The sequence below is a fragment of the Boeremia exigua genome, assembly GCF_020726555.1.
Source record: "Boeremia exigua strain MPI-SDFR-AT-0100 chromosome Unknown C7974scaffold_3, whole genome shotgun sequence".
Classification (NCBI taxonomy): domain Eukaryota; kingdom Fungi; phylum Ascomycota; class Dothideomycetes; order Pleosporales; family Didymellaceae; genus Boeremia; species Boeremia exigua.
Genome location: NW_025763520.1, coordinates 1716605 through 1732632, shown reverse-complemented (window position 1 = coordinate 1732632; position 16028 = coordinate 1716605). Strand labels below are relative to the sequence as shown.

The following is a 16028-nucleotide window of genomic DNA, read 5'->3' as shown; positions in this document are numbered from 1 at the left end:
TATCAATGCAAGGGTGGACGCACATGTGACCGTTTAACCCTAAGTGAACAGGTCAGCCTTACGCCTCAAACGGCTATCCGGCAGCCCGTGCACTAGCCACACCAGCCACGGCGAATCCGGGGACATCTGAGACACGAGTCTTCGAAGCAAATTCTGCACGTATGACATAACAGGTCTGGGCTGACAGGTATTGCATAGGTCTCGTGACTTGATCCATGGAGATAGATGTGCCGACATCTCCGGCTAGCGGTACTTTAGGACTAGTGCGGCTTGGTGGTTACGTAGTGGGGCCGTTTGAGCCGCATCCCGTGTTCATCGTGCCCGAGGCTGACTTTGAGGTCATCGGTTACTCCGGTCAGCAGCACGCATGCGGGCTCGCGTCATAATTGTCGAGCTGAGTCCCGGAGCGAATGTACTGAAAAGGTTGTGGATATTCTTCGTATAACGAAGTTCGCCGAGCGACCCACCGAACGATCATACATGTCGACGGTCGACCTGTACCAGAGGCTTAATCCGAAGTTTGGGGTCGAGATGAGAAAGACCAAGTGTGACGTCGAGATCTGACTAATCTTTCGAAATGCTCGACAGTTCCCAGCTCCTGGTCAGATGGTACACATCATATGTACAGGCTGCTTAAGTTTGCTTCGTTGGGATCATTGAGTTCATCAAGGATGCCAACGTCTCTTTTGAACTGTCGTAGCCATTGTGCATTATCGGCTGCAGTCTGGTTCCATGGATCGTCGCTTTATGGCATTAGCAGAGTGCTCAGAGAGGCGTTAATACTTGATCGTACTCATCGTATACAATGCACCTGGCCTGGTGCTGGATTTCCTCGTCAGTTGGAATGTGACAATTCGGATTATTCGGTGACATAGTCGCTGCAACCCACCGGGCAAGATCGCGGACAAGCCACGAAAAGAAATTGGCACTGTTGATGAACATCCTTGATCGAGCCGGGGAAATTGCCTGAGCACTATCTCGTGGAGGATCCAATACCCTTGCCAGATAATATTTTACCGGATCAACATGTCCCTCTTGAATATCCAATTGAGAAGAATCAATGATCGACTCCATGTACAGCGGAAAAGGCTGCAACACTGGGCCCAAATGATGAGTCAGAATTGACCCAGCGTCTTGCGGTTCGAGATCCAGTGCAGGTCCAGACTCAGAAGAGCAGGCACGCATTTTGAATTCCGATAGCCAATCTGTATCTGCGTGGATGAGCTTGATTAGCCAGTTTGCAAAAACATCGGATGGTGTATTCGAGATCTGCTCCATGTAAGTCACGATCTTACTTGCTTCATTTTGCAGGGTTTCGTCTGTTACAGCTCCCACAGTTGCTCGTTCAGCTTGGACAAAAGTCCACAGACGAGCCTCGAGCGGACAAAGCTCAAATATGTTGTCCCGGCCGTTGATCTCGAGTGTCGACAACCGGCACTCATTGTGCAGTCGTAACGGCCCAAATTTAGCCTCATTCGCGATATGTTGGCTCGACATGATTAGGTCGCGCAACCACGAAGAAGGGCATGTGTCCTGCTTCGTTGATAAGGCCTCAGACGCGAAGACAATACGGCAGGCCTCAAGTTGCATACTTGAGTTATCAGGCATTCTACCAGAGAGGTCGAAACGTGTCTGCATGGAGTGGTCGAGCTCAATCTTGATTAGCTCATAGGCTGTGGTAGGTGATCCATCTGGACGCTGACTTGCACTAAAGGGAGCGGGCGTACTACGTTCGTAGTCGATGAGATCTTGGTTCCGATAATTAACACTAGGTTAACAAGGTGTATGAAATACTCACATGGCGGAATTGCATTTTCGAGAAGTTTTTGGTGTCGATCGTCCAAACCCCAGTCGCCTTGCCAACTTGCCATCGTCACGCCCTGCTTGAAGTGCCCAGCAAGGTGATCAACGCGCTCCTCCCATGTCTCCATCTTGAGATCGCAGAAGCCACACCTGGTCTTGATGCTCGACATCGGCACTCTCCATGAGCTCATTGTTAATTTGTCAAATTTGGAATTATGGACCAGCTGCAAGTGCTGATTCAGATGATCTTTTCGGTTGAATGTACGCCCTTCGAGTTTGCGCTCACGACAAGAATGATAGTTATGAGTTCCAAGGTGTGCATCATTGGGCTCAGGCTCATTACAGAAGACACAGCACATATGGCCAGTATCGAGCTTGAGAGCTTGGGGACCATGGAGGGTGCATATCCACTGCTCTGTGGGTAGGTGCAATGACTTCTCGTGACGTTGCCAATCATGTTTAGTTTTGAAGTCTTCGGTGCAAAAGGTGCACTGATAGGGTAGCAGAAACCCTACCAAGGATGTCCGTGGAATGCGCGCACGCATTCGTCGCTTGCGAGAGTAAGCTGCGGACTTGACAGAGTTTATGGACTTGGAATGTTGCGAAGTAGCAGAGAGATCGCTCGAGGCTGAAGTTCCTGCACTGCTGGCCGAGGATGTATTGTACCACGACTGATTTGTGTCGTCCTTGTACTCAAAACGGTTGTTGTTGTCTATGAGTATCGCTGTCAGAGGTCACATCCACTTCCCTGATTATATGATTCAACTTACCTGAGAAAGTTCCAACGTTCGATTCGACAGCGCGAGCGATGTCAGAGACTGCTGCAGGTTCGTGTTCTGGTGGGGAAGATTGCCACCTTTCCATTGGGTTCAAAGAGGGCACTTTCCGCTTGAAGGCTGGTGTGTCGGGCCTGGGTGCGATGTCAACTGGCCTACTTGAAGTATTTTGCGAAGAGTATGAAGAAGGTGCTCTCGAGAGCTTGCCTCTTCTGCGAGCGTTCGCAAACCAATTCGCTATTTGAGTCTTGTTCAATCCAGTACGTCGCTGCAGCATCTCCATCTCCTCGTTAATCGGGTATGGTCGAGCCTTGTGAGCATTGAGCCAGTCTCTTAGCACCCGCACCACCTCTCTCGAGAAGCGTCCCCCACTTTTTGGCATCGGCTGAGAGTCGGGCGTCGACTCCCCGGATATCGCGTCATTCAAGATGTTTTGGAGATTGTCTCCAAGTTCCAAAGCATGCTGACTGTCACCTGGCGTTGATTGTCCGGATGGGTAGATAGGCGAGTCGAACCCATCACTGTCATGAAGACCTGTGAACTCAAAAGAGATGTCATCCGAGGGCGGGCTGAACAGTGCATTCCACTCAGCATCGACATTCATGTCCATATTTTAAACCGATGGTATGCGACAATAACAAAAAACATGGAGGAAAGACTTGTTTGACAACAGTGCTGGAGGATCTGGAGTGGGGAAGGCGCCAACAAAGACGGAAAGTCTAGATTCGCAGCCCATTTGTGATTGGACGCTCTCTTGACAAGCAGGTAGGGCGCAAACTTCGTCGACCCGACAAGGCCTGCAAACTCGCACAGGGCGTAGACAAGGCACGCTTGCACACAGAGTCTGCTGGAGGATTCCTAACAATGATAAGGCAGATTTTCTGACCCACGCAGCCAAAAGATACGCATCGCCTCATTGGCGCTTGCCGCACCGCTACGAGTCGATGATGTCCATCGCTAGATTTTGATGGCGCAGCAGGTCAAGATGCGTTCGTGGAGGTGACGATGGGGTGATTGATGTTGCAAAGATTTTCACGGCTTGGAGGTGCTTATAGGTGGAGAGGTACTCGATTATGATAGCCAGCATCTACATTCAGGAAGACGATAGTAACCTCACAAGACGTAATTGGATACTAGCTTGAGGCCTTCTCAGCAAGTGCCTGATTGAAGCCCCCTTGATATTCTTAGCATGTCGACTACAACCCAGCTTCAGCAGCCGGAATTGGAGCTCTGCCACTTCCCCGAGATCAACAAAGCCTCCAAATATTCTTCAACACTGGAACTGCCTTCATTGCCCAACTCAGCCGCGGTCTCTGAACTACATCTCACATATGAGTCTCGAAAGCAATCAGCGTCAGATGAAGAGACACAGACTCCGCCCCGCTCACCCACGCCGACCTCCACCACAAATGGTCCCGGAGCATTCAGCACCACTGCCATTCCTGACGGCGGCTACGGCTGGGTTGTGGTCTTTGCAGGCTTCATAGTAACCTTCTGGATAAACGGGATGGCCAATTGCTGGGGGATTCTGCAAAGCGCACTTCTTAAAAGCACACTCTCCCACGTGCCTACATCCACGGTATCGTTCATCGGCTCATTGAATCTGAGCTTTGGTGTTGCATTCGGCGTCTTGACTTCTAAAGTCGGGCACCACTTTGGATCTAGGTACACAGCCATGATGGGTATCACAATGATGGGGCTCGGTCTTATTGCAGCTGGCAATTGCACATCGAACCTCCCGGGTCTATTTTGTACAATTGGGCTGTTGGCAGGCATTGGCCTGAACGCTGTCTTCACTATTACCAATCAGCTGCCTGTGCAGTACTTTTCTGGACGCCTTGGATTAGCGAACGGTCTCATTAAGCTTGGTGGTGGTATCGGTGGGACTGTCATGGCCATCGTTCTCGACAAGATGGTTCAGCGTGTGGGCATCGCTTGGACATTCCGTATACAAGGACTATTAACAATTGGTATGGGACTACCAGCTGCTTGGTTCATGAAAGACCGCGTCGCTTCTATTCGTAAGGCGCCTTTCGTCGACCTGGCCATGTTTCGCAGCGTGCCATTCACAGCCATGTTCGCGGCAGGTGCGATTGGAACATTCGCCCTCTTCGTGCCGCCATACTATCTACCTCTTTTCGCACAATCACTCGGGCTCTCGTCGACAACTGGTGCCGGTCTAGTGGCTGCATTCAATGCATGCAATGCTGTCGGCCGCTTTGCAGGAGGGCCTCTGTGCGACAAGGCCGGCCCTACAAATACCTTCTTCATCGCCATGGTCCTCAACGCCGTTAGTATGCTGGCAATCTGGCCGGTCTCTAACACCCTGGGACCGCTGCTGGCCTTCGCTGTTCTCAATGGTGTAGCCAATGGCGCTTACTTTACTGTGTTTCCTACAGTGGTCGCTAGCATTTTTGGTCCTGGACGGGCAGCTGTGGCGATGAGTATGTCAACCACTGGATGGACCTTTGGGTTTTTGCTGGGTGCGCCTGTTGCAGGTTACATCTTGCAAGCCTCAGGAGGACAAGAGAGCGCTGGGCTGGGCAACATTGATGTGTATCAACCAGCAATCTTCTATGCCGGCGGAGTGGCGTTGTTGTCAAGTATCTTCGCGTTGTTGGGTAGACTACATATGGCGAAAAAGGTTGCTAAATGGGTGTGATATAGGAAGTTTGTAGATGGATGGCTGAAGCAGTGATGGTGGGAACCTTTAAATCCTGTCAGCTACTGAGTTATCAGTGTCCAAATATGTAAACTGAACGTGCACTCAGCCGCCAAGCTAAGAAAAGGGAAATGATCCAGCAGTACCGCCAGACACATGCAAAATAACACGATACAACTTCGTGTCAACATCCCATTTAGCTTCTGCCAATTCCAATACACTGCAATCTCTCCTGCCCTCCTCATGACACTCAACAATCAGCTGTTTCAGTATCCCAGCGATGTGTCACCTTCCGATCCACTTCTTGAGACATAACACATGCTGCCTATGGTAGAATCTGCGACTCCTAGTGCTTTTTGCCATCAGCCATGGTCAACCTCAGCACGAAGTTCACAACGACAGCGGCGAACAGCGCCAGCGTAAGGATAGTAGGGCCGAGCCTGTCGTCGAAACCACCCTGGCCTCTCATCCTTATGCTCTTCGCGCGCCAGTGGAATGTGAACAGCGCGTATACCATGGCCATCATAGCAACAATGGTGAATAGCCCTGCGCTAATCTTGCCGACCTTGTCACCGAAGTTGAGAAGGCCAATGGCGAGGCCGCCGAGGATGACGGTGAAGTTGAGCCACGAGAGGAAGGTACGCTCATTGGCGAAGAAGACTTTGGGCTCGACGCGGGTTGGGAGAGCGATGCGCTTGCCTGCACGTGATTAGCAGCTAATCGGGCGCGTTTGAGAGCCTGACGTACCCGGAGCAGTCTGGAGGAGCGGCTGGCTGGACATGGCGATGTTGTGCTGCCCTACGGTCGGTAAACGAGCTTTCGAGTGACGTCGCGGGTGCTGGATAGGCAATTGGCTGCAAGACGGAAGCTGTTGTCGCACAGAACTTCACAAAGTGCCTTCGAATGCGGGCAGGGTTGTTGAGGAAAGCTTCTGTGCACGAAGCTCCAGTTGATGCGAACCGCACTCGACTCGACGCATGGCAGCTGTGATGCGCTTGCAGCCAATCAGAGCGCCCACGTGACGTGACGCTCAACTGCGTCCGCGCGCGGCCCAAACGGGTCTGGAGCCAGGACGGCAACCACGCTAACGGCGCAACAAACATTCACGACAACACACGCTTCCGGCAATCGTTATCGACAACAGCCACCACACACATCTGAATATCTTCGCGAGTCTATCAAGATAGTTGCTACCCACACATACATCTACAATGGCCGTCAGTGTTTTCTGTCCACAATCCTGCTCAGGTTATTGACAGTAACAGGCCACTTCACCGCTTCCCACCGAGCAGCTCCAGCAGATTGCCAGCAACGTAACTATCTCCGGGCTACAACACCAAAAGTATATCTGACATTGCTTCCAGGCCTGCGAACAAGCAATCGGCGAAGCTGCGCTCTATGATCACTCCAAAGTCGCCGACTGGAACACGACCATCATCGTAAGCCATCCGCCCCGTCACAGCGCACGCGAGCAGACCAACATCGCCTCTGCCGGCCCTTGCTGCGCAGCATATCCTTTCACATGATGAGAACATTTGGTCCGTGTTAATGAAGCGGCTTAAGACCCCGCCACGTGAATACAAAACCACAGCGCTTGTCGCATCTCTGACACGACCTTCCTGACCCCCACCTACTAAAACGTGGTTTCCACTCAGCAGCTAACACAATGTCCAGCAAAACATTCTCAAAGCCGTCATCGATGCCACAACAGTAAAGACTGAGGGTGGCGAGACCAGCCAACCAGCCTTCAAGTACATCGCCAATAGCACAGTCATCCAGCACATCGGCTCTCCTTCGGAGCCCGAGAAGCACGGCCGCCGCGGCATGCACAGTGCCGTGGGTGCCTACTGGAACAACGAGAAGGATGGGACATACAGCTACAAGTGGGAGGCCGCTGAGAAGAAAGGCATGGATATTGTTATCACAATCACCTGGATCGCCATATAGGATGTTGCGAGTGAGGGTAGGCCTTTATGGGCCCTGCAGGTAATCAATGAGCTCAGTACAAGCTCACAGCTTTCACTACAACAGAGGCTCGATCACTCGGTATACATCGCAGAGTTGCAGAGCAGGACGGAAAAGCTGGCTCAGTCTTGGATGTGTATATGGAGAACATCCACCGTGAAGGTGACATCGATGTATCGTACAAAGGCGTTTGGTAGCATGTTCATAAGCCAGCGATTTCATACATCCATTTTATAAGAATATATTGCTTGTCACTCATATCACTCCGTCCGTCACCCACATGCGTCGCGAATATTCGACCCTACTCTCTCTACGAGCCTGTCAGCATCTTTGTAACTAAAAACGTTCAGTCTTTATGTTAGTTGTTCACAAGTATGACAACCTGTATTCGGCATGGGGCGGCATTGGTGAGGATCATCCACGGTGTATCCTAGAGAGATCGATTGGAGTAGCTGCCGTGAAGCCCTTGATTACTGTGACACAACAAGAAGATACGTCGTCGCCAATACGGGCACTGTAGACCAACCCACCGCACTGACGTACAGCAATATGACGTCGTACACGATGAAGATATTGCGGAGCCAGATCAGTGGTACGACGACAAACGCAAAGCGAACCAGGTCCTTACGCTCGGAAGACTATTGTTTTCAGTGTCGAATTTTTTTCGTAAAATGGAGGTGGCAATACGTACCCTATAAGCAATCTTATTTGTGGTGCCATACTCAGCCAGGACTTCAATCGTCATACTCGGCGATGCAGCCATCACAATCGCCTCGTGCACAATGACTGCAATCCGCACCGCTTGGTCATGATGCAGCAAATTACTCCACGACAGCGTAGTGCCATCGCCCACGCTCCCCGTACTCACGTCGCGCACACACAGTCCTCTCCCCTAAGCCCCTAAGCCCGATGCTAGCATTGCAAACATGATGCATTCCAGACCCTGCTCTTGCGCCGCGGCGTCGCAATCTCCGTCCCGTTTTCCTGCACGTGGGACGCGTTGATCCACACGCCGCCGTTCAGCAAGATAGTGAAGAACAGCGTCGCGAGCACCGCTGTGAAGCTCAACGCCGAGATACTACCCGCGTACTCGGCTCTAGCAACACTGTACGCAGTGCGCCCATTCCATCCCAGGTCAGCTTCGATCATACCCCCCGCCTGCAGTAGATCACACACAAAATGCGCTACATATACGACGAAGAGACATAGCAGCGCCGGCCATAAGAAGTAATATGTCTCCAGCGGCGTGTTCAACGGCGCGGCGCGCGCGCTGCGTCCACTGCGAGACGAGAACTCCGCGCTCTGATACGTTTGATGGTTGGTTGGGGAGTAAGGCTGAGCAGGGTCAGCGCGCCGGCTGCGGTAAGGATGTCAAGAACGAAGACGGTCTGGTATGAGGCGTGCTCATTCGCGACGCTGAGGGCTGTCGTGTCAAGTCCAGAGGTTCAATGGGCAGGGCAGTGGTTGTCTAGGGGGATCATGTTGTTTCGAGTGTCAGAGGGAGTGTCGGAGGTGTTCTGCGTGCGCTGCGTCGATATGACGTTCGGAGACGAGGCACCCTGCATGGGTAGGACGGATGGTTAGCGGGTGTTGGCTGAACACATGTTATGGGGATATCTTGGCTCGCTGAAACTGTAGATACGAAGGAGGTATGTCGAATCGCCAGGCTGCTTGGAAGATGGGGTTTGAGAGGATCGGTTTCTTTTGCGTCGTGGAAAGACGACTGGAGTATTCCACGCATGAACTGGTGACAAATAAAGACCACTCGAATCGGAAAGGAACTCTGCAATGCATACCAAGCTGAATATAAACTTAAAGGGTTCGCAGGGCGCAGGAGAGCATCCAGGACATCAAGCAAAGAGGTCGCAGTGAAGACGTCTCCCGTCTGACATGTGTCGGGTTTGTCTGTCCCTGATGTATTGAGTCTTTCTTCCTTCAACACATTGATTTTGTGATTTTATCAAGTGGTATCTGTTAAAAAACATCAGAGCAAAACATTATCGAGAATCTGATGAAACCGAGAAGCCGATTCGATCACGGGTGAACGCCTCTCTTTCCTTGAAACCGCAGTGCTCATGGGCGAAAACGGCGCTTTCACCATGTCTGAGTCTCGAGAGGTATTACCCATGCATTCGGTAGGTATTTGAATACTGAACATGGCTAGCAAACGTTCCCCGCTTGGTAACCGATCAGTCGCCGCCATCGCCGCCACTTGCACCTTGTCCGGCTTCACCCATCTCAGCACGATCATGGCTTGTCGTCCGGCGACGGGTACCAGTACTATGAGGGTGGCTCGGCTTAGGATGTTCGCCGTGCTCTACCAATGGGTAGTGCAGGCCAGGCTTACTCGATAATGCGTCCCTGATCTCATCAACAGTTTTTGCCGCCCAACCTGCACTGCCCAAATCGCTCAACGGATAGAGAAGCTGGTTGTCAGGGTGCATGACCACTTGCTCGATGCTGGGGGGTTGTTTACTCATGATGATGTCGATGTCCTTTCTGATCTGCAGACAGAAGGCTTCCAGTGGGAGATCATTCACGTCTTCTCCAAACGGGTTCTCAATTTCGCGACCGATAAGAGCGATGCCCAGGATAATGTATGCTGCAAATACGCTCGCCGGGATTGTGATCCATTGTAACAACCTGTAAAGCTGGAAAGGCAGTAGGAGAATGTACACCCATGTTATTTGGCTGATCGCAATGCTATAAGCGAGGGGAAGCGGCGTGGAGAGGATGCGGTTGGTGCCTACCAGCACATCGTTGAATGTTGTGAGCGCATTGAGCGACTGTGTTTGATAGATGGAAACTTTGAATGTGCCGTTGTCGTAGATTGACTTCATATAGACACTCAAGTGACTTAGGATCTCGAGTGGTAGGTTACCGAGAGGAACGCGTGAGCGCTTTAGGAGCTTGCGTGGATTAGATTCGGCCATAGGTAGCCCAAGGAACTGGCCTGCTGTCTTGAACACATTCTGTTTCTTTTGGTTGTCTGGTTGATCGGCATCGCGGGCGAAGGTGTCCAGATGACCGACCAAGTGCTTCAAGTCGTCGTAATGCATGTATGGTTCAAACCGCAGCTGGTGCTTGAGGGAGACAGCGAACGCTGCAATCAAGTTCAAGCAGTTGATCTTTGCGAGGAGATCCTGTTTTCCAAGTTCACCATCCTTCTCATGTCGTTCGTCAACATGGATCCATATAAGCCGAGCAAGGTTTTGGGATGCGAAAGTCAACTGAGCCCAGTATTTGCGACCATCGTTGTACCGCTCATATGCCGTGGAGCTTCGGAAACTCAAGGCAAGACCGACCACGAAACCGAGGACGGTCAGTAAAAGCTGATTTACGCTGACTGAATGTTATTAGGGACCGTTGGCGACTGGGAGAGCTATGGAAACATACGATCATGTACAAACTTGGATATTAATGTTATCATACTAGACCATCCGGCTACGAAAAGGAGCGGCAATACCATCTCTGGTGTCACACTGCCGTGGACGCGAAGGAAGACGGGCCATTTCGAGTGATGGTCGAGGTCGCGGGGTCCAATCTGTCTTGTGTCAGCCACTTTACAGTCCAGCATGGAAAACAGCTTACGAAGTAGTCATCAAAATCTTTATCACTATCTTGCTTTTGCAGCGGAGGTCGAGGGAATGAGCCACTTGCTTTGTCCGACGCGTTCGCCATACTCTGCAGCTTCTCTGTCTTGGAAATTGCTATCTTCCTTCAACGTAGTGGGTGGTTGGCGACAAACTTGAGCGGTTGTCTGGGATATGCGAGCACTTCATATTGTGTCGCGTGCCCCTATCTTTGACGGCTTCTTCTGCACTTCACCACCCAATAAGACCTGGCGTTTGAACGACTTCGAATGACGCCGAGTGTCAAACGGCACAAGTCCAGCCATACCACAAGGGGCAAGGCAGTGATAGGCGAGACCAGTGAAATGATGTTGCCTCGCGGGAACGGTCATGGACAATCCTAATGCAGATACAGCCCGGCTTGGCGGGGTGAAATTGCGGGCTAATTTGATGTGACAGGCGGTAGTTGGAGATGCGCTGGCGCATTGCAACAGTCTCTTTCTTAGCGATGTTGTTGTTGTTGTTGTACCAGTCATGGGATGTGCTCGTAAGCCTTGTCGCTTCAGAAACAGGGTGTGTCTACACAACGCGGGGTACTGAAAAGGAACGCTAAGCCGACAGGATTCTGGATCCACCTCCTGTTGCAAACTGCGGAAATTCTAAGACTGAAAAACCGGAAGTTGTTCAGGTATGGCGATGCGGTAGTGATGAGCGCAAGGGTGAAACAGATTGGCTTGGTGCCAAGATAATGTGATTTGCTTGTGATTCAAGCTTCAGCTCGACTTGACGGTCGAGATCGCCTTGGCATTGTTGACACCTGGTTGCTTGATGTCGATGTAAATAGGTACTAAGGCCCCTGAGGTCCTCCCTGTAGACAGCCTTGCAGATGAAGCCGAGATCTGGGTTGCGGTGAAGTAGATGCAGACTTCACAAGAGCAATGGAACTGGCAGCAACGAGGCGAAAGAAGGCAAGCCTTCTCGCCAGGCCAGTATGGAGCTCAGTCCTCCCAACCCGATGGGTTTCGTACGGATGGCCAGCAACGTTACCTATTTGTTGAAGTCGCACCAAGGGCTCTTGCCACCGCTCCACACCACAGTGGAGGAACTCATCAGTCGGTACCTCTCACGTTGCAGATGAACGGTGGATTAGGGATATGAGCCGGACATTCTACTACGCGACAGTAACGTACATAGGGAGCATGCAGAAACACTCAATTAAATATTTTTTTGCCTCTAGGGAAGTAACAAAGGCCGACACAATGGACATTCTACAGAGCCAAGGTTGACTGGAGACTATGAACAGACGCTGGGGATAGATGACCCTGATCTTGTGAACGGGTGCGTGCCCCGCTGCCCGATCGGACTGGTGCTTGTCTTGTTATGTATTGAAGAGTTGGTAAGATTCGAGCGTGACGACTTGGGTTGTTACTGTGCAGTACCAAGTATGGGGAGCAGCACAGAGCTGTCGCATGTGCCACGCAGGGATTGGCTATCTGTGACAGTGCTGACGCCCCGCACCCACAGTTTCACAGGAGGCTGCACTTACTTCGTAGAGGCTGGCGTACAAAACCGACGTCCGTTGTGCGCCTGAGTCACTGTGTGACAAGTGTACATCGACTGCGATTGTGTAAGCCCGTCACAATGAAGTATACTCTATTGGGAACGGGCGTCCACACGCCGAGGCTGTGTGGAGAGCGCGATGTCTAAGACACAGTGCAGAACGCAGCGCAGAAGGAGTCCATTAGTCTGACCCGTTCCCTCTGTCGCAGCAAAGGCAGGCACTATGTACACAGTACGTTGTAGCTGCATGCTGAAGATGTGTTGCGAGGATTTGAAGCCTCCACGACATCATGTTGCCGCAGCCACACGCGTGCAGCAAGCAGGTGAAGCTTCTAGCGCAGCGGCCCAGCTTCCACATCAGCTTCTGCGCGTGCAGCCAGCGTGTGGCTGCACGGTAGCGTGCTTTTGGGTGGAGCAGAGATGCAGCTGGTGCAGCTGGTGCATCACAGCACCACAGCACCACCTGTCTGTAAGAGCACCACGCGTCGCAACGACCGCGTCCTTGCACCACCCCATCTGTAGGCGGCGATGTGATTCGTTGCGCGAGTACGGGCTCTGTGCGAGGCGATGGTGACGGCAGCGGGTGTCACGCAGCTGGCTCCGCCGCGCCGCCCGCTTGGGCAGTACAAGCGGTGAATGGCCATTTTGTTGGGAGCTTCACAGGGCGACGGGAAGGGTCGGAGTGCTAGCACGCAGCATGTGAAGCGGCCATGACACGGGCAGCGTGCTCGGCACTCCGCGCGCAGCAGCCAGCCAGCCAGCCAGTGCAGCCGGCCAGTGCAGCCAGCCAGCGCGCCGCCAGCCTGTTGGTCTGTTGGAGGTGCAGGCTGGTGCGGCGGACTCGACGCCCGCGACGACGTGTGGCACGGCGGGCGGCCCAGCAGCGTCCGCCGTAGCGCGTCGAGGACCCCTGCAGGCCCCGCAGCAGCTTTTCGTGCGTCGACTCAGGCTGGCGCGTCCGAGCGAGATTCTCACCTGCCTTGCGTCTGCCTGCGCTGCCTGCTCTGCCCACCATATCTAAGCTGCCGCCGCCCTCCTTCGCCATGTCACCGCCCACCGACTCCCCCGCCCCCCTCCACTCCGTCGCAGGCGAGGCCACCGCTGCCCACCCGCCCGCCGGTCGCCCCGACCCCACGCTCGAGAGCAATGCCTCCCAAAGAAGACTCTCCGCCTCCGGTCCCGCCGCCGCCGCCGAACTCGCCCATCTTAAAGTAAAGCTCAAGGGCGCGCTGCGCCAGTTCCCCGACTTCCCCGCCCCCGGCATCCTGTTCGAAGACATCCTGCCCATCTTCGCCGACCCCAGCCTGTTCGAGGCTCTGGTCCACGCCCTCGAGCTGCACATCCAGCAGACCTTCACTGAGAAGCCCGACGTCATTGTCGGCCTCGACGCGCGCGGCTTCCTCTTTGGCCCGACCCTGGCCCTGCGCCTGGGCGCCGCATTCGTGCCCGTCCGCAAGCGGGGCAAGCTGCCCGGCCCCTGCGAGACTGCCGAGTACATGAAGGAGTATGGCGCCGACTTCTTCCAGATGCAGGCCGGCGCCGTGAAGCCGGGCCAGAAGGTGCTGATTGTCGACGACATCATTGCGACTGGTGAGCTGCACCCACGCCTGACCCGCGCAACAACATGCTAACAGCAGCAGGTGGCTCCGCAGCAGCAGCGGGCACCCTTGTTGAAAAACTCGGCGGTAACGTCATCGAATACATCTTCATTCTGGAGCTCGATTTCCTCAAGGGCCGCGATAAGCTCAACGCGCCAGTCTACACCCTGCTCTCCGGCCAGGAGGAGAAGCTCGCCAGCAAATAAGCGGCTAGACACTCAATTATCACGCGGCAGACGAAACACCGAGTTGCATGGGCAGGCGTTTGCAGGTTCTGGGCAGAGGACAGGAAAAGTCCCGGTGCTCATTCAACATTTTATGCGTTCGAGGAAGGGGACCAATACCTACACCCCACGATGCGTGGTGATCAGGAACACTCCCATGGAGACTGCTATATATTTACATTACATACTATTGAACCAGTCCACTGCTATATCCCCAATGTCGGGCAAGACCGACCAGAGAGCCATCTGGTGCTCTCCTGCCAGTGGACTGCGCAACCATTGTGACTGTGGCCCTTGCTACTGTGTCTATTTATACTCGTAAGGTTGCTTAGACTCGTGTACTCACGCCTTGTCCAAGCATATCGTCGTCCTAACCATGTCGCTGCGGAGCAGTTCGCCATACCATTGAGGGCTTCTACTCAGACTCTGTCGAAGAGCAGAAGGCAATCTGGCTGACTCAAGCAGCTTCGAGCTGTCGCAAATCTGGTCTCTACGCGTAGCCCGCATGTACTGATGTTTGCACAAACAGGGAACCTAGTAGGACGCACTCTAGATATGCAGGTGTAAGAAATACATCGTATCAAGTCAAGTCAAGCGCCCAGTCTGTGCGCTGCGGCCAGGACATCTCCGCAATCGGACCCCCACCTTCCTGTTCCGTACACGCGTCTTTCCCGTCGGCGTGCTGTCATAGCTCCGCACCCGATGCTAGCCTGCATTTACCTACCAGACACAGACAAACTGTCCACGACCACTGCTTCTTTACATGCTCCGCCCACTTCTTCGAGCTTCGCGACCGACCTTCTTAGCTTTGCAACTTCCCGCTCAAGTCAACAGATCTATCTTACCGCAAACGATCACGAGAAACATGTCTGGAATCAAGATCGTTACTACAAAGGAAGCCTGCCCTGGTGAGAACTCTTGGACGTTGTGACCTGAATGAAGCTGACAGTAGCACAGTTGCGGGACCTTATGTACGTATAACGAACTTCTTTCAAGCTACACCATTCTCCACTACACCCACCATCGATCATACCTTCGTTCGTCCCTTGATTTCCCCTCCAGCCCTGCAAAGTCTCTTGCTTTCACCATCACCTTCCTGGGTATACCTGTCTCACACAACATAGTCTCAGGCGATTATTGCTGGACCCCAGGTCTTCGTTTCCGGCCAGATTCCCGCCGATAAGACCGGCGCCCTGATTGAGGGCAGCATCACCGACAAGACCACACAGTGCTGCGAGAACATAATCGCTATTTTGAAGGAGGCCAACACACCCGTGGAGAAGATTGTCAAGGTCAATGTTTTCCTTGATGACATGGCGCACTTCGCGGAGATGAATGGCGTGTTCGAAAAGTACTTTGCACACAAGCCTGCACGTAGCTGTGTAGCAGTCAAGCAGCTGCCCAAGGGTGTCCCAGTCGAGATCGAATGCATTGCTTATAACGGTATGAATGCTGCGAAGCTTTAATCCGGTGCAGAGAAACTGACAAAATGTAGGTTAGAGATACTCTCGATTGGCCTGGTCAGGCTGATAAAACATCAGACCAACTCTTAAAACAATCATCTTTTACCAGAACATCACGTTTGTCTTGACTATCAACTGCCCTGCGCTACTTGGTAACAGTTATGTGCAGAAGTTACTCCTGAGTTATCAATCATAAAAATTCCTGGCGCGTCTAGCCTACATTCACTAATATTGCAGGAGAGTACTGCACGAGTGCATACAATACCAGATTCCATCAGCATTTCCGGCACTCCCACCCTTACTGAGCCTCACTGTTTGTACTCTACTCGTGATCGACTTGTAAGTCGTCGAGCGAGATTCGTACTAGCACCCCGTTGTTAGGTCCCTCAGAATACATGACATGCT

At 52.8% G+C, this 16028-nt stretch overlaps 8 protein-coding genes across 8 annotated transcripts; 4 read left to right on the top strand and 4 right to left on the bottom strand.

The window, feature by feature from the left end:
* Window positions 1–426: 426 nt before the first annotated feature.
* Window positions 427–3302, bottom strand: C7974DRAFT_129279 (uncharacterized protein). The gene is made up of 4 exons (XM_046135335.1): window positions 2574–3302; window positions 1799–2515; window positions 794–1748; window positions 427–743 (listed from the first exon to the last, which is right to left on the bottom strand). Exons 1-4 carry the CDS (start codon window positions 3187–3189, stop codon window positions 617–619), a joined length of 2415 nt encoding a protein of 804 aa, XP_046000357.1. The 5' UTR covers window positions 3190–3302; the 3' UTR covers window positions 427–616.
* A 79-nt stretch (window positions 3303–3381) lies between these two features.
* On the top strand, window positions 3382–5425 carry C7974DRAFT_449413 (major facilitator superfamily domain-containing protein). The gene has a single exon (XM_046145705.1). It carries the CDS (start codon window positions 3769–3771, stop codon window positions 5239–5241), a length of 1473 nt encoding a protein of 490 aa, XP_046000356.1. The 5' UTR covers window positions 3382–3768; the 3' UTR covers window positions 5242–5425.
* A 162-nt stretch (window positions 5426–5587) lies between these two features.
* On the bottom strand, window positions 5588–6022 carry C7974DRAFT_410309 (uncharacterized protein; the record flags this gene model as incomplete). Its single annotated transcript, XM_046143456.1, has 2 exons — window positions 5588–5940; window positions 5989–6022. The coding sequence occupies 2 exons, from the start codon at window positions 6020–6022 to the stop codon at window positions 5588–5590; spliced, it is 387 nt and encodes a 128-aa protein (XP_046000355.1).
* A 430-nt stretch (window positions 6023–6452) lies between these two features.
* On the top strand, window positions 6453–7188 carry C7974DRAFT_410308 (Tctex-1; the record flags this gene model as incomplete). The annotated part of the gene is made up of 4 exons (XM_046143455.1): window positions 6453–6458; window positions 6507–6554; window positions 6606–6680; window positions 6916–7188. The coding sequence occupies 4 exons, from the start codon at window positions 6453–6455 to the stop codon at window positions 7186–7188; spliced, it is 402 nt and encodes a 133-aa protein (XP_046000354.1).
* Window positions 7189–7636: 448 nt separating this feature from the next.
* Window positions 7637–8355, bottom strand: C7974DRAFT_373577 (uncharacterized protein; the record flags this gene model as incomplete). Its single annotated transcript, XM_046140112.1, has 4 exons — window positions 7637–7679; window positions 7750–7844; window positions 7898–8098; window positions 8149–8355. The coding sequence occupies 4 exons, from the start codon at window positions 8353–8355 to the stop codon at window positions 7637–7639; spliced, it is 546 nt and encodes a 181-aa protein (XP_046000353.1).
* Window positions 8356–9197: 842 nt separating this feature from the next.
* On the bottom strand, window positions 9198–10984 carry C7974DRAFT_129198 (Bestrophin, RFP-TM, chloride channel-domain-containing protein). The gene is made up of 3 exons (XM_046135332.1): window positions 10798–10984; window positions 10603–10750; window positions 9198–10552 (listed from the first exon to the last, which is right to left on the bottom strand). Exons 1-3 carry the CDS (start codon window positions 10885–10887, stop codon window positions 9396–9398), a joined length of 1395 nt encoding a protein of 464 aa, XP_046000352.1. The 5' UTR covers window positions 10888–10984; the 3' UTR covers window positions 9198–9395.
* Window positions 10985–13381: 2397 nt separating this feature from the next.
* On the top strand, window positions 13382–14142 carry C7974DRAFT_410305 (phosphoribosyltransferase-like protein; the record flags this gene model as incomplete). The annotated part of the gene is made up of 2 exons (XM_046143454.1): window positions 13382–13928; window positions 13979–14142. The coding sequence occupies 2 exons, from the start codon at window positions 13382–13384 to the stop codon at window positions 14140–14142; spliced, it is 711 nt and encodes a 236-aa protein (XP_046000351.1).
* An 883-nt stretch (window positions 14143–15025) lies between these two features.
* Window positions 15026–15626, top strand: C7974DRAFT_373574 (YjgF/Yer057p/UK114 family; the record flags this gene model as incomplete). Its single annotated transcript, XM_046140111.1, has 3 exons — window positions 15026–15068; window positions 15118–15131; window positions 15285–15626. The coding sequence occupies 3 exons, from the start codon at window positions 15026–15028 to the stop codon at window positions 15624–15626; spliced, it is 399 nt and encodes a 132-aa protein (XP_046000350.1).
* Window positions 15627–16028: the final 402 nt, after the last annotated feature.

Bases quoted from the DNA above. Each gene is read 5' to 3' on its own strand.
- C7974DRAFT_129279 (XM_046135335.1), bottom strand. From the start codon at position 3,189: ATGGACATGAATGTCGATGCTGAGTGGAATGCACTGTTCAGCCCGCCC. The intron at 2,516-2,573 runs GTAAGTTGAATC...CGATACTCATAG, and splicing joins GAACGTTGGAACTTTCTCAG to ACAACAACAACCGTTTTGAG. The intron at 744-793 runs GTACGATCAAGT...AATGCCATAAAG, and splicing joins AGGTGCATTGTATACGATGA to CGACGATCCATGGAACCAGA.
- C7974DRAFT_129198 (XM_046135332.1), bottom strand. From the start codon at position 10,887: ATGGCGAACGCGTCGGACAAAGCAAGTGGCTCATTCCCTCGACCTCCG. The intron at 10,751-10,797 runs GTAAGCTGTTTT...GACACAAGACAG, and splicing joins AAGATTTTGATGACTACTTC to ATTGGACCCCGCGACCTCGA. The intron at 10,553-10,602 runs GTATGTTTCCAT...AATAACATTCAG, and splicing joins ATCCAAGTTTGTACATGATC to TCAGCGTAAATCAGCTTTTA.
- C7974DRAFT_449413 (XM_046145705.1), top strand. From the start codon at position 3,769: ATGTCGACTACAACCCAGCTTCAGCAGCCGGAATTGGAGCTCTGCCAC.